This window comes from Melanaphis sacchari, unplaced genomic scaffold, assembly GCF_002803265.2.
Source record: "Melanaphis sacchari strain LSU unplaced genomic scaffold, SCAv2.0 Contig37_pilon_pilon, whole genome shotgun sequence".
Lineage (NCBI taxonomy): Eukaryota > Metazoa > Arthropoda > Insecta > Hemiptera > Aphididae > Melanaphis > Melanaphis sacchari.
In genome coordinates, this window is record NW_020271239.1 from 607,422 (window position 1) to 624,366 (window position 16,945).

At 27.6% G+C, this 16,945-nt stretch overlaps 1 protein-coding gene across 2 annotated transcripts in view; it reads right to left on the minus strand.

Moving 5' to 3' along the window:
* The window catches only part of LOC112597127 (calcium/calmodulin-dependent protein kinase type 1), a 317,179-nt gene extending 301,831 nt beyond the window's left edge, over positions 1-15,348 (minus strand). For both annotated transcript variants that reach the window (XM_025343056.1, XM_025343055.1), the window contains exon 1: positions 14,850-15,348. In XM_025343056.1, coding sequence (XP_025198841.1) covers positions 14,850-14,953 — 104 coding nt within the window. In that variant the 5' untranslated portion in view covers positions 14,954-15,348. The remainder of the gene's footprint in view (positions 1-14,849) is intronic.
* Positions 15,349-16,945: the final 1,597 nt, after the last annotated feature.

Sequence of the window (16,945 nt, forward strand, 5' to 3'; positions counted from 1 at the left end):
TTACTTTTATATGTGTATGTAAATGTTTACTAAGGGTCAACAATAAGACAATGAAATTATATTATAATAAATTTAAAATACATATTAATCTCGGCGATTGTAAACTGCGCCCAAGATACAGGTAAACACAAAATCATACATGTAAACTGCGCCCGAGTTTTTATCAAGTGTAAAAAGGTGACATGTAAACTGCGCCCTAGTAAAATTACAGGTAAAATACTTAATTCGTTATAGATATATAATATGAATAATTAAAAATAAAATATAATTTAAAAATTTTAATAATTATAAATATTACAGACAATAACATATGGTGAATACATATTCATCAATTGGAATTTGATTACTATTATATTTATTGATTAATAGCTTTTCGCGTATTTTTTTGGTTTTAAAGTTTTGGAATTTAAACCGTTCATTTATACTATTTAATTTAATATATACTTCTAATTGAATTTCTTTTAATTTTTCTATAAAAATGAAAATATTTGGATGAGTTGTATAAAAGCTGGAATTAAAGTGAGAATGAAAAGATTCGCATGCATTTTTGGTTAAAGTTGGCTCTGGTGATGCTTGAGCCCATACTTCGAGTGGATATTGAGCTTCTTCATATAGATATTCAATAATGTGTTGGTATTTCTTGACAAAAATAAAATTTCTGTGATATACTTGAAAAAGTACACAATCGTCAAACATAGAGACTTTAATAAATTTATAAGTCGGGCGCAGTTTACACTATACCTTTTTAACATAGATAAAAATTCGGGCACAGTTTACAAAAAAAAAGATCATTTGGGCACAGTTTACGTATGCCCATTAATCTTATGATTTGTGATGTTGGTTTATAAACATATTACTAAAACACACAAGTCTGATCATAATGAACTAAACATTTTAAAATTAAGTTGTTAGAATACGTAATGCAAAATCGGCTCCTTGTCATCAACGTTACCATAAAAATAGTTAATATTTTCTATAACTTAAAACTTAAGATTTAGCTAAAAGTATAATAAATTATATAGTCTTTCAGACTATATAATTTATTATAAAGAATCGTTTTTCGTTTACAATGAGATATCATTTAATTCAAATTTAACACCTCCATTACAGTGACCCACTCGATACTTATTTATTTTTTACTATATACACTGTGATAATAACAAATTAAACTGATCCCCTAAATTTCCTTTTTTCAAAAAAAAAAAACTTTTCATATATTTTACTTTTAAGTATTATTTTTTTCAATTTCAATTTTCTAATTGAACCAGATAGTAATTTCCAATATATAATTGTGATTTAAAAAAAAAAAATTACTAAATAGTGAAAGGTATAAAAATGAAAAATACCTACAAGTGGTATTCCAAAACCAAATATTTTTGAAGAACCAAGTATTTGTTTAGATTTAAGGGTGAATATCGTGGATATAATATTTTTAGAGGGTATTTGTAAATAAAAAACCTTTAATAGATTTTTTTTCCTTTTTTTTTTGAAGAAACAAACGCATTTAATTTTAAAACTAGAACCTTATGAATCCATTGAACAGAAATTGGAAGGTTTACCAATTATTATTTTTACGGTAAAGACATTTATTTAGTTCTTATAGATGGCTTTTGATATTTTCATTAAAAAAATATTTATACACACATATCGATATTACCCCGCTCTCTATTAATGACAAATGTGTTGTTAAATTAAATTTTAAATAATTTTGAATTTAAATTTTAACAAATAATAACAGATAAATAAAAATAGAAATATATACCTATACATATTGTAATAACATAAATGCACTCTTAATACGTAAATATATAAGCCAATGATTTAAAATAAATATAATATCAATAATACCAATGCTATTATATTTTTTATCTGTTATAAGAAAATTAAGTTAATATTAACACCAACAGAATCGAAATCTATACAATCAATTACTAATCCTCTTCCTTCTGGCCATGGTCCGTATAAGGATATTCGTTATAAAGTGACTGGTACATGTATCATTTTACCTGTAGAGTTCTATCAACTCTACTGTTTAACTTAAATACACATTTAAATAAAACGTAGTATTCAAACTTGTGTAGTCACCTTTGTCTCTTGTTTTCAAACAAGTCCGTAAAATATCAAATACAAATCATAAGTCAACATATTATATGTGACATAACCACATAACTACATATAAAACCCAAAAAACCTAAAATCTTAAACAAAATAAAGTAAAATATAGTATTAACTCATTAGTATTACTATAACGTCGTAATAAGAAATAATACATTATTATGTTATATTATTTTGTAATAGTATTTAAACTTAGTCCGTATAATGCGTTTAAGCGCGGTGAGCCCGTAGTAGGTATAAATCATCAAATGCGATTATTTACCACATGAGTCTTGTCACCTGTATGATATAATAATATAACTATATAATTTAATAATTTAACAACCGGGTATAAACTTCATAAGCTCCACAAGTATATGTTTTTATCCAAAACAATCAACTCCTTTTCCCCCACTTCCATTCTTTCCCATCCGGTGTCGAAGTTTAAGAATAAGTAAAAGCTTTAATGATCAGTAGGCTAATATACACTAACACGCTACATTAATAAAATAGTAGTAATAGTTAGATAGTAGTTAAATTCGTCTAGAGTGATATTTTTAAATAAGTTCTTTTTTCGAGCCAATGAGTAGAAAAAAATATTTTCAAAATATTTGATAGGTATTTAATAATATATTAGTAGACAATTTATTTTGAACCTATACATATTTGAGTTAAATTCTGTTCAACGACCAGTTTTTACTTTTAAATTGCTTTTTTGTGTTAAATAATTTTTTTTACTAAATGTATGCATCATTTACACAATATTTTCATGATTTAATTATAATTTACCATCTTTTGTAATTATTATTACTTAGTTTACCTACCTATAACTAAAAATCCCCCATAAATCTTGAAACATAACAATTATCTAACACATTTTAATTTATTATGAAAGTGCTAAGAATGAAATTTTAATAGACATCAAGTAATTTACTTAAATATTATAGATAGATATATAAAATTATACATGAATGAAATGCTAAATAATAAATTTTTCTAGATTTCTTTAAAATAATTGTTTTTACTTTTTATTAGAATTATTAATTTCTTAGTTTTATATCGCTAAAACATCCGAACACTAAATCAACATGTATACCTACATTTATTAATCTACTGTAGAATCTGACTGTATTCGTCCACGGTTTTTATTGTTGCCCTTTGCACTTTAATAATATATAATTTTGTAAGTATAGCACTATAGCCAATAAGTGTTATTGCGTGATCGTTCGAATTATTCACCTTCAAAACGACGATAATAATGTTGTTTTTTACGACGGTTAAAAAATATTGAATTAAAAGTATTTATAAACATCACGTTAATTTTTTGCGTTCTTGCAAACAGCAAGAAAGCACAGCAATACCTATTTGATTAACGCATAGCACCGGAAAAACTAGAAATATTTTAATAACTCTATTAACACCAATATTTAAGTTTTTATTTTTATTTTTAAATAGATTGGATATTTATTTATCTATCAATTACATTAAAACTGTATCAACAAGTACAAGTTTCTCGCTAAACCTATACTAATACCTCTAATTTCGAAATATCATTTAATTTTTAAAACAATTTATAACTCATACAAGCACTACCATTAATTAAAGAAGACAAAGTTATCTAGTCATTACACAAATTAAAAAAAAAAAGAACTTAATATGAAACAAGTCATCGATGAATTCTAAGTACAATATATCCTGTAATTTAAACTAATAATAACTTATTACTATCATATTATTATTAAACTTAAAATTTAAAAATATACTACTTTAAAATTATTTATAATCAAAAGTTAACTTCTTGAAGTATGTGAGACACTAGTCTACATGAGAAAAATATTGTGGAGTTAAATATTTTCTGACATAAACCTACTGATAAAAGGTATACGGTATACCAGTGTCATTTTAAAATAATAATACATGACATATTTTATAGTTTATACCGAAATTTGAATAAATAATTAAATAATTACCATAAATAAAGTGACCGACTTATTTAGGTAATTATGTGAATAGATTACAACGGGGAGGTTAAGTGTATTATATGGTTTGTACGGTGCATTATTAATTATATGCGCCGATATAGGTATACAATTACAAATTACAATACACTTATTAACAATTTATCTAAAAATGTTAATAATTACCTAAATAAAACAATTGTGTGTAAGTAATTACTAACATGTAGTAACGTCCAGACGCATTATCAAGAAGCATATTGTCAGTAATAGGAAATAATAATCACTATATAGACACTTGTTCGACGAACAAATGACAATAATATTATATAATATTATACATTTATATGTACTCGTATAAATTACATGTACATTTAATAAATATTATATTATTACAATATATTAAATATTGCCTAACCGTCTCCCTCAATCAACTAATCTATCTACTACAATCCTGTAAAAAGTACTTTTAAAGAAAACCTATTTGAATACTATCAACTAATAAATAATTTTATAACAAATATACTCAAAAGGTATTTAAAATACCCTCTTTATACTTTTTTTTAAACATATTGTATTTAACAAATATCTAAAAATACTTTCCAATACAAACAAGTCGTAATCATTTATATATTTTAATTATGTGTTTGCAATTAAATATTTCAAGTAAATTCATAGACACAAACTTACAAATGTATTATTACCAAACATTATAGGTACACTATAAATGTTTAAAGATTAAGATTTTTGTAGGGGCTACACCATGCTTACCAGATGCAATAGCTTCCAACGACAAAATTACACGACACCTTCTAAAATATTATACATGCATTTGGTAATAAATGATTTGATTATACTATTGAAATACTTCAAAAGTATGTTTGAATATTATTACCCAAATACCTACTTGCATACTTGATTACCCAGCCGCTTTTATAACAACATATAGTATAATGCGTTTCATGTTTTTAATTTCCCATTTAGTTATAAGTTATAGCTAAAACAGTACATGCTGACACAACATTTCTACACACAGTCGACATAAACTATCGATAATAAACTTTGCTAGAAGTAGAACAATAACGTTTTACGACCGACCGTTAACTACGATATCCGTTCACAGACACATATTAGGTATGTAAAATAATATATAAGTACATATTATTATAAACATGGGTATAGACGAACATAATGTATACTAGATAACACCACAGGTTAGATACCAACTATTTGGTTATCACCGGCCCTTCGAGCTTTTAATATTATACTAATAGAAAATTAAACATAATTTAATAAATGTTTAATGTATTATAGAGGTATAAATATAAAATTTTAATTTTCTGAATGTGATTAAAATTATTTATAATCAAACGGACGTGTCTAATAAACAAAATTTCTAATCTTATTAGATTACGTGTTCTTATATTACGTTATTTAATTTTATTTATTTATTTATTTATTTATTGGTTAATTTATAGGTAAGTATATTGTACTAATGACCTTAACTGTATCTTTTGTATATATAAAGTGAATTTAACATAACAGATTTCACGTCCACGGACGGCGTTTAATCTAATCGGTTGATAATGTATATAATAAATCAAATTATTAATTAATATAATTTTATATAGTCAATTGTTCCTTTTTTTTTTTTTTGTTATATCAAATACTGATTTTTATACTTCATTTACTTTATTTAATAAACTGATATTTTTACATTTACTAGTACATTAAATTTATCAATTAGTTATAATCATTACCAACAGATTAATTAAAAATAAAAATAATTTTTGAATAATACGGACAAGATTCTTAGACCAAGAATTGGGAACTAATCTCAATTCATTCATTTCGAAGCAAAAGAGTAAGCAAGTATAATGACATTGGACTTGAAAACAATTAATCATTGCGTTTAGAAAATCAAATAAACTATTCTACCTATATAGTGAAAATTTAAAACTGAATTTGATCGCATTTCTTAAAAAATGTTCAATCACAGTCTATAGATGTACACATGAAAAACTATTGAGAAATTAGAAAGATGCCAACTTTTAAAGTACAATCTAAATTACCTATATATTCTGACAAAAATAAAAAATGATTATAAAATTAGTATATATTCTTCGATATACGTATAAAATCAATCAAATTCTACAATTAGGATGTCAGTGAGATATTTTCTTTCAATAAAAATATTAAAGTACATTTGAAAAAATGTGTTATTTTCATTTAACAAAATACATCAAACATACATAACATTTTTCCTGTATGTTCTGAAAAAATATAATATTATTATGTTCTTTTTGACATAGAACGGCGAATTATATTGGCTATAAAGACTATAAAATAAATCTTTTATTGCACGAATATAGATTTATCTTAAGCTCTTGAGATTTGATTATAAAATATTCACTTTAACGTTAGTCGTAGTATTATTTTTTTTTAAGCTTTACTAGTCTTTTGAAAATGATTTTTTTAGTTTTGTCGTAAAAATCCAGTCAAATTATATTATAATATGATTTGACGAGTTAGTATTTTCCATTACAATGACGCCGGTAGACGAATGTTATCGAAACGAATTCCAATAATAATGAGAAAACTCTGTTTGGATTAACTGACAGCCAAGGATTTTCGATCTTCATTCACCACAATTATAATCTATGTATAATAAATTCTCAAAGCCGTTAATTTTGGGTATGAGTCAATAATTAATTTTTTGTTTTTCAGATTTATTATTTTATTTTTTTGTTTTTAATATTCTATACACTCAAATAAAATGAACAAAATGACATATAAAAATATGATATTAATATACGGTTAAACAACACATTCTATCCTTAGATATACAATATATACTATACCTACAAAAAATTATGCCCATCTTAAAATGGACATAAATTCATTACACTACAAATGCAATAAACTAATGATTGTATCATTTGATTATACGGCGCAATGAGGCATTTGTTTTATCAAAAACAGGCTCTTTCCCGTACATACATCTATCATTAGAGTAGGACTTAAGAGTAATTTACTTGGCCACTTTATGTACAAACTTTGTGCATATTTTATTTTTCAGGGCGAAATTCAGAAGTATTTTGTACGTACCTATACGCACCATTTTAATTAATTAGTTCGATACTGATAATTTTTGTAAATTAAATATAAAATGGAATAATTTTTTAACGGTACTAAAACACACAAACATATTTTATGAGTATCATTATATACACGAAACCCTCACAACTTTTAGATAATTTTAAATACGACTCAAAGAAAATGCCACTCTAATTTTTAAACAAAATTGTTAATTTTCTTAGTGATAAAGGAGACGTTTATACTTTCTACGGTACCTGTACATATTTAGGAAATCATAAACAGAGTTATATAAATTATAGATTAACAAAAAAAAAAAAAATTATTTTAAAAATTAAAATTGGCAGTATCAAAAGTTTTACGTGAAGAACATTTAATAACCAACTAAAATGACTCCTTTTGTATAGTCAATGGCTAAATAATAAATATAACTATTAAAATACTTAAATCTTTATATTCGTTTATGTTAATAAATAAATTGTATACGTTTAACGTCTATCTCGGTCGGAAAATCATAATTCTTAATTCCTGCACACGTTTTATCCGTAAATAATACTTAACATTTATACAGTTTACGATTCGGTGGAATATTTCGTGGCTGATACTTATGTACCTACTCATATAATATTTATATACATATGATATGCGCACGATCGTGTTTATTTCAATATGAATTATGAATACAATATAAAATAATAATAAAATAATATCGACAAGTCGTCTACGTGTGTTACGACTGTGTCATTCAAACGATATTGTAATTTAAAATATTAACAATAAAGCCTGTTCTATACTTCTACGCACACGCGGTACACAATATTATAATATAATATAGATAATAATATGTATATCCGGCATGTTATTATTACATTTATTAGATCAATGACGTTTTTCAACATATTTCTAGTAAAATTATGTAGAGTATATATAAGATTAAACTTGATAACATATTATTATTGTAATTATATATATATATAATACGTCAATATTTGTATTAAGTACTGACTTTAAAATTTGCTGAAATAATAATCAAACATCAGACGTAAAGAAAAGTGATAAGTGTATCTACAATAATATTATACTCCCAACACCGTGTCAGTTTTTAAGCTACGCACTATAATATATAATATTAATAACGTTACGAAATATAAAAACCAAAATATATCAATTAGTCTATAGGCAGAAGCATACAAATCATGTTCTAGATAATAAATTAGGTAATATCAGTACAATAATATAAAATATTAATTCAATCACACACGCAAAACGCGCATATACACATGGATTATCTGTCGGTGCCCTGGATGGCTATAATCGCCGTTTTACTGACGTAAACCCATAATATATACACACATATATAATATGTACCTATATATTTGCGGTAACCTTTGAACATTATTATATCTATGCGTTATCAAAACAATAAATTATCTCTGCAGTAGCAATAATAAATAGTCAACAAGAAAGATTTTGTATAAGAAAAAGAAGACTTGGAAAAATAAAAAAATGCATGCGTGGAATAATCGCGCCGTACTTAAAAATGAACCGATTACGAGTATTAATCGGGCTATATTATTAGTAAGACAATAATAGTTTTACGAAAACCATTATTGTTATCATTACCATTATCATCATTATTATTGCGATACACACAATAACACATATTATTATAAAGCGTAACGTTAGCACAACGAATACGTGTTACGGTGCCGTACATTATTGTTGTGTTTACAAATTTGCGACTTGAGAGAAAACGTTTTGGGAAAACAAAACGGCCCGAAGCCACGTTATTATAAAATTATCATACACTTCGATCAACTACATCAGTGTACGTGCATAATTCAATAAAGAAAATGATTTGTGGGAGAAATTTGTTTCAAGCACTGGGAATCGAGCACACTACACTAATATATTATTATAACAGTAATAAAATAGAACAATATTCAAAAATCAGCTCCAAGGATCTTTCCTGTTTTTCTTTAAATTAATTTTCACAACTACATTTTCTATAATTCAAAATAATTTATTAATTACAACTATAATGACAACGACGACGATGAACGATTAGGAATATTCTTTTACGATTTCAGACGAAATCCGCCACCAAACGCATTTTGTTCGGCAACTGTCAAAAGTTCATGCTATATCCATACTACAAATTCCCTATTTCGACCCACAGTAGAACAGCGTGTTGACGACTTGAAGAATAACAATTTATAACTGGTAGCAGGTATAGGTAGTTATGAACAATACCTATATTATTAATATGAAATTAATAATTATCATAAACGGGTCGTGACAATAATGGTAGCGAATATTAGTAGTGACTTGCGATCCAAATATATCTACGAAAAAAGATTAGATCCTAATATCAAGCTAGGTTTTTGTAAGTTATAACAAAGTTACGGCCCAAGTGTTTTGTGTTATATCTATCCTAGTTGGAACCTGACCAATATTAACCGTTCTAAGACTTTTCTACTATACCTATATTTCTGTTTTCCGTAATAATAATAACAATAACAGTAGAACATTATAATACATAAATTCGGTATATATTAAAATTTATTATATTATATTATCGTTGATTGTTAAATAATGATAGTTAAAAATAAATTTACAAACACGAAGTTATAAAAAAATTATCTAATAAGTATTTACAATAATGTTAATTCTAAAAAAAAAATGTATAATAAAATTAAATATAAACAATATTACTTTTTTAGGTAAGTATCAAAATAGATTTCATTTTAGGCTTATTTCAACAATCACAGTAGTTTTATCGAAATACAATAATATTTATAAATAATTAATAACAATAATAATAATATCAACTTAAAACAATATTACTAATGGCCAAATTTTCGATATATTTTAAGATCAATAAAATAAATAAATATATAAAAACAATAAACCTACTGTAATTATAATAGCATAGAGTTAATAAAATAGGTACGAATATGAATATTATTTTAAAATAAATCTTATGTTTGAAACACAGCTACACGTTGTTAGATAATATTATTTTAATATATTATACTAATAATAATAATATAAATTAAACATTGATTTCGGTAGAATTAGCGATAAGCTGTACACTCCGGTTGATTATTTCAAAAGAGTATTGTGAAATAACACTGCAAAAACAATGCGGATTTATTGTAATGTGGTCGATATGTGAGCAATATAATATTAATTTATTAAAATATATTTATCTATTTTTAAAACTAACTATAATATAATCAAAGCACGTTGGACATTTATAGAAATTATTACAAAGTACATAGGTAATTGAAATTTGATAAACATTTTGAAAAAAAAAAATAATTACACAATACTTAGGTTTTAAACTTTTAATTGAATTTTTATGTATTTATTAAATACTTAAATAATATTTATAATGCATTATAAGCTATAGCTGTATACTGTAAAGATATTTATGATAGTAAATTAACTAAACGTACACATAAGTAATAATATTTTAATGATGAAAAATGATGAAAAATGATGAAAAATGAATGCATTTTTAATGTGGTCTTAGGTGGATACCAACGATTAAGTAAATACGTGTCAATATTTGAAGACGAGTACGCAAAACGAACAGTAGTACAGACTAACACGCGCTTGAAATTAGACGCAGTTCGAAAGTATCTTATTAGTATTTAACAAAACAAACCTTGTTTGATTATAACAATAAAAAAAAATCCGTAGTTTTAAAAAAAAAGTCATGAAAATATTACTATTGTTGTCATCGTTGCCATTAAAAATAACATACTACAAATTATTATTTTATACGCAATAATAATAATGTAACATATTACTTGTGGCATGATAGGGTGCGGCGTTGTCGCAAGCTAAACGATATCGACGTAGTGTAACATAATTTTCGTTAGTGTTAAACTAAGGCAAATGGATCAAATAGTTGCAGGCAACGGAGGCGGCAGTTTATTTTATTTATGTCGTAAAAAGTGAAAGAAAAACAAAAAGAAAAATGTAGATGATAATTATTGTTTTTATAATACTTTATGGACGATAAACGATCGCCTGCGGTCGGTCGGGATGGCGAGAACAAATATTTAATGTTAATAATAATAATAATAGAAAAACGACATTGTCGAAATCGTATAATTCTTTTTTTATATAAAACGTTGTCTATAATACGTAAATATAAGTAGCTGTTGGTGAAATACGTTTTGTAATGGGTACGGCCGTTGTTATGAATGTTATGATATAATATTGCGGCGACGGTTCGACAGGAGTGGCGGTAGTGGCAGAAAAAATTAAAAGCGACACAAGGACACGGTCTTGTATTACCTATACAGTATACACTATACACATTGCAGGCGTGTACTGCAGACCTTCCAGGCCAGGAGTGGCACGCACAACGATGCCAAAAAGTATCGAATTAATACCGTCATAAAATTGATAATTTCAACGTACAGGTAATTGAAAATTGAAACATCAAACATTCTTATAATTTATAAAACGAGTTTTTTTAATAAACCATATAATACATTGTTGTTATCCATGAAACGATAATATGTTTCTTAATTAGTCAATTTGAAAAAAATTTCAAATTTCTAGACAGAAAGTACGTGGTATGTAATGGGCGTCTATTAGTATTTACTTAAACGAATACCTACGACGGAAATACGGATTGCTACAAGATCGGTCGACGTGACTATTTATATTTCACAGATAGGTACTTTAATAGACGATCAAAATCCTACAAGGAAAACTACACATTGAAATTTAAAAAACGATTAACACCCGCTCAGTCTTTGATAATCCATATAGATAAAAATATACAAATCGAAATCTTAGAGTACTTTTTCTATCCTTAACCAGGCGGCTACAAAATGATTAAAATAAATTTTGATTTAAGTCTTGCCAGTTTGTTTTACTACAGAATACAGACTACGGAAGCGGAATGAACGATAGAGAGCAACCACCTCTTCGAACGAGCGCAATAACAGTAAAATAAATATTATTATTAGCTGTAGCAGTAGGTAGTATTTATTGTTGACGTGCGATAATACATTATTATCGTTGTACTGTCGAGTGTTAAATGCAGCGAAATCTATTTGGACCGACGACATGTATAACACTAGTGTTGTACGAACCAATCAAATATACTAGGCAACAACAATAACAAAAACAACAACAATATGTTTATGAGAAAAAACACGTATATAAATATAATATGTAACTCAACGACGACATTATATTACTATTATTATCATTATTTATTATCGTGTTTTAAGGCCGTTTGTCTACAACAGTGCACGAATAAAATGCCAAGAGACGGAAGCGGTGGCAGCTCTGTACCGACACGCACGCAAAACCTGCGACTAAGACCGGGAAATCAGCTTTTGAAAATCCATCAGGTGTCACTACTGCCGTCGCCATCATATCGCGAAGGATGAAAATGTCTACGGGTACACATCAATCGGTTGTAGGTAAACAAGGTAGAGGTAGTTTTAACCATTGTGGTACAGCAACCGTTACAAAAATTGTATTCGCGTCTGTATGCCGGATTTTTATTCATCTATTTATTTCTCTACACGTTTTTTGCCACGCTATTAGTTTTTTTACTGCCTATACGCACCGCAACATAAAAGATGTGTACGTCTAGAAATGATAAAATATTACTATACGTCACTATCGTGTCAGCCGCAGCGTGGACGTGTTTTATTATCGACGCGCACCGCTAACGAATAATAATAATATGTCGTCACAGCTGGAGAAGAAGAGAAAAAACACATCGCGAATTATTTGTCTCACGTGTTATGATTAATAATTATTCGATATTCGTGCAGTACGTGACGTTCACCAGCCCCTCCCGAAATTGACACGAATAAAATACATCATAATATTGAATGTAGCACATTCCCCTCCCCCCCCCTAGTAATATAATAATGATAACATATATTAAAACTTAGAAATATATATTTAAGGATAGCCAAAAAATTACAAATCAAAATCTTTTAACAAAACATAGTATTTACTATTTTTATATAAATAGGAGCATCTAACCAGTCTTTATTAATTATTATTAATTATTTTATTTACAATGTTTATTATATATCTAAAAAAATAGTTTTACTTAGTTTATTTTAAATACAACCTTCTTATTATTTAATTTTTTTTATTATTACATTACTTTTTATTGTTTTAAAAAGATAATGATCAATCGACCAAAGATAATAATTTCATCATATTCAAGTAGGGTAACCTTTGTTTTTAAATATGATGGCAGAGCTTCCTATTCCACCAATAATAGCCAGTAAGGAATTATCCATTTGCCCGTAATATTATGCGACACCCATAGAGACCACGGTACCAGTAAAGATAATATCATAATATAATAATTGTTGTCAATTAATAATTAAAAATAATAAAACGTCAACGAAGCGTAAGCGCGTGTAGAAAATATTCGAAGGAAGTTCTATAGTAAGTATTTACAGAAATAAACAAAAACAAGTAAAAATCGAAAACGTATTGGGTATTCGAAACGGTTATAACGAGGACGTTTGTCTGAGGGCCGTCTATCTGTACGTAAGTACGAGTTTTCATTATTGCATTTTCGGGCATTACTCGCAAAGACACGAACGTTGTATAAGTTTTTGTAATAGCATAGCAGTTATTTATAATAATATGCCGTTTCTAAAGTACTATAATATACATTGTACAGTATGTCTCAAAAGTACTGCATAGCGCAAATACCCTCGTGAGACCGCGTGATACATCAATAATGTGTTATTATATTTGAAAAAGATTTTTTCAACAATAACCTATGTGAAAAAATTAAGACTTAAAGATGACACAATTTTTTTAAAATATTGCGGTTAAAATAACAACTATACTGATTTCCACAAAAATGATTAAACGATACGGAACTTTTGGAACATACATTACACTGTATACTAATACTTACTAAGTATAAAAAACGCGTAATATTCAAAAACTATAATTCATAATTTTACCTAATAATATTATTGTATTTATTTGAAACCGAAACGTAAGTTTTCCAGTAATATCATCAAGACCTATTAAAGTTGTCATGATGATGTTTTATGGATAACGGCCACCCCAAAAATGAAATACATAATTTTCTAGTAACGGGGTGAAGGTAGATACATATAATTAAGTACAGATATGGTTCCTACTGGCTACTAACATCGATGAAGTCGTTTTTGGTTTTCCATTAACGGTGAAAACAATCCTATCTATTTAATAATAAAATAATTTTACATCCTGTCGATGTACCAGTGCTTGAAAATCTGTTCGGAGAATAGGACACAGATAAAACTAGGTAGAGGTAAGTTAAAGGAAATAGAAAATACAACAATATGGATGGAACCTGAGGCAATGCTCTACAGTCCAGTTTTTATCGTATCATTGCGTAGACTAATAATTATAAGACGAAAGAACCAGTTGAACGGCATTAATAATATTATTAATATAATTATGTCAGCAAAACAAAAAAAAAAAATAAATAAATAAATAATAAATTGCGCGCCCTAAACGGGGACTCGACGAAACCAACCGCAATTCGACGACACTTACAGTTTTCGCGTACGCGCGCTCCATATGAGATTGTATTGTTACAATACGAATGACTTACACTCAAACAAGCGAGTAAGCGTAGGCACTACACGCATTTTATACACATTTTATATTATATAGTAGACGGTTTGTACTCACGTGCCAAGCAGGTCCTTGACGTCGTACTTGTCTTCGATGGACTGCGACTTTTCTGCGTCCTTCTTCGTTTTCTTCGACACGTCTTTTTTGCCGAACAGCGGCATGGCGGCCGTGCGTGTATATTCTCTTTCGGCGCGGAAAACGGCGAGCGGAGCGATTGGCCAACAAAAGGTTAACGGTGTGGAGGAGAAAAAAAAATTCTTCTCGGTCTAAGACCGCATGACCAACGACCAAAGGAGTTATCGAAAATTCGTCGCGCTTGGTAAACGAACGGATTCACACACGGAATATATGCCTACAGGTAGGTGTTTAATTGGCGAACTTAAACTGAACACGGTTAGTTTTCACGGCGGACCGCGACGACGACAATAATAATAGTAAAATTATTTCGTTTTTATTTCTGTAGAGACGCGAGCGCGCGAACAGCGATTATTGCCGTAAAACGACCGTCGTCACGTCAGTACGATGCGGCTGACGCGATACCACTGTCGACTGTCGAGTGTCGGCCGTCGGGCGAACAACCGCTGAACCGCGGAGGAGGCGGCGGCGGCGGCGGCGGCGTACCGTACTGGCGCGCTACTACTGCTGTTGGTCGAGCTTGGTGGGAACCGCGCGCGAGAGTCGTCAGTACGTAGTATTATTATAATTTATAATATTATAATACCAATGTACCTATAATAATAATACATTGCATTATTTTAATTTCGTTTTTCCTCCAAGACGCTAACCCAATCCAACCAAGCCGGCATAAATTTTTTCAAAAACAATGTTGTTGTTTTTTGCTCATTATTTTTGAACTCCGAGAAGTACACATTATTATGTACCAGATAATACTGTCATTAGGCTTATACTTGGTAGAAGTACTTCTTCCCGAATAGAACGATAAACGATAGCAGATAGATGCAAATATAATATGAAATAATATTATGTTATTACGCATTTCAAGGTTTTCATAAAAATTATTATGCCCGATTCTGTCAGTACCGATGATTATAATTACACGTAAAACATTGGGTACCTACTCAGAATCAAGAATCAACCGCTTACTTGTTAGTATTATTACTATACTCGTGTTATGACTTCCAACTAATAATTATAATGATATCACGAGAATTCTATTCCGTAAAAACATAATATACCTTAACTGCAGTAAATAAAAATGTAAGCCATGCGTTCATGTGTGTTTTCTTTACTAAGAATTATATAAAGTTTAAGTGATTTTGTTTATTTTGTGTCTAATTTTAATTTTTAAGAAAATATTTTAAAAATAAGTATAGATTAAATGATAAATTATAGATCAATAATATATGAAATTATTTTAAAACAGACGTAAATTCACATAAATAGTATTTATAGAATTGGGTTATCATTTATAGTAATGAAATGAAGTCAACACATCATTATCACCTACTGCAACTGAACCCATTAATTTGGTACTTAAAACAGATATGTATAGATACATGTGATAATTTATGTTCCTATAATATGTATTATAGAAATTACACTTTAATTTGGAAAGTGCCACTGGCTGTTTAATTTCTTACTCACTTAATAGTTAATATTATCAAAATTTTCTTTGGAATATTAAAAAGACGTTTTAATGATTTTATGATTATCAAGAATATTATCAGGATATCAACAGGAAATTTACCTGTCCATTTTTAGGGGTTTAATATAGGCAATTTAACGAAATATTTAATAAGTATTCGAGAAGTAGCACATTTTAAATACCTAATTATAAATTTATATTATAAAATGTGTTAAAAAAATGTTGATAAAGTTATTTAAATTGACTATTTCTACTTTTAATATAATTTAGTGCTAAAATACTTATTAAATACTTATTAAAAACCTAACTTTTTTAGAAAAAAGTGACATTTGTTTTGAATATAATATTTAGTAGGTACTTATTTATTTTATATTAAATTATTTTAGGAGCATAGTGTGACACTGGGCGATATATAAGTCTATATTTCTAAGAAAATTTTATTTTATATTTATACTTCTTTTACTGCTAATAGTAGTTACTAATAACTAATAAGATATTGAACTAATTTTACCAAGAATAAATCTCAATAATATAATTTAGACAATTA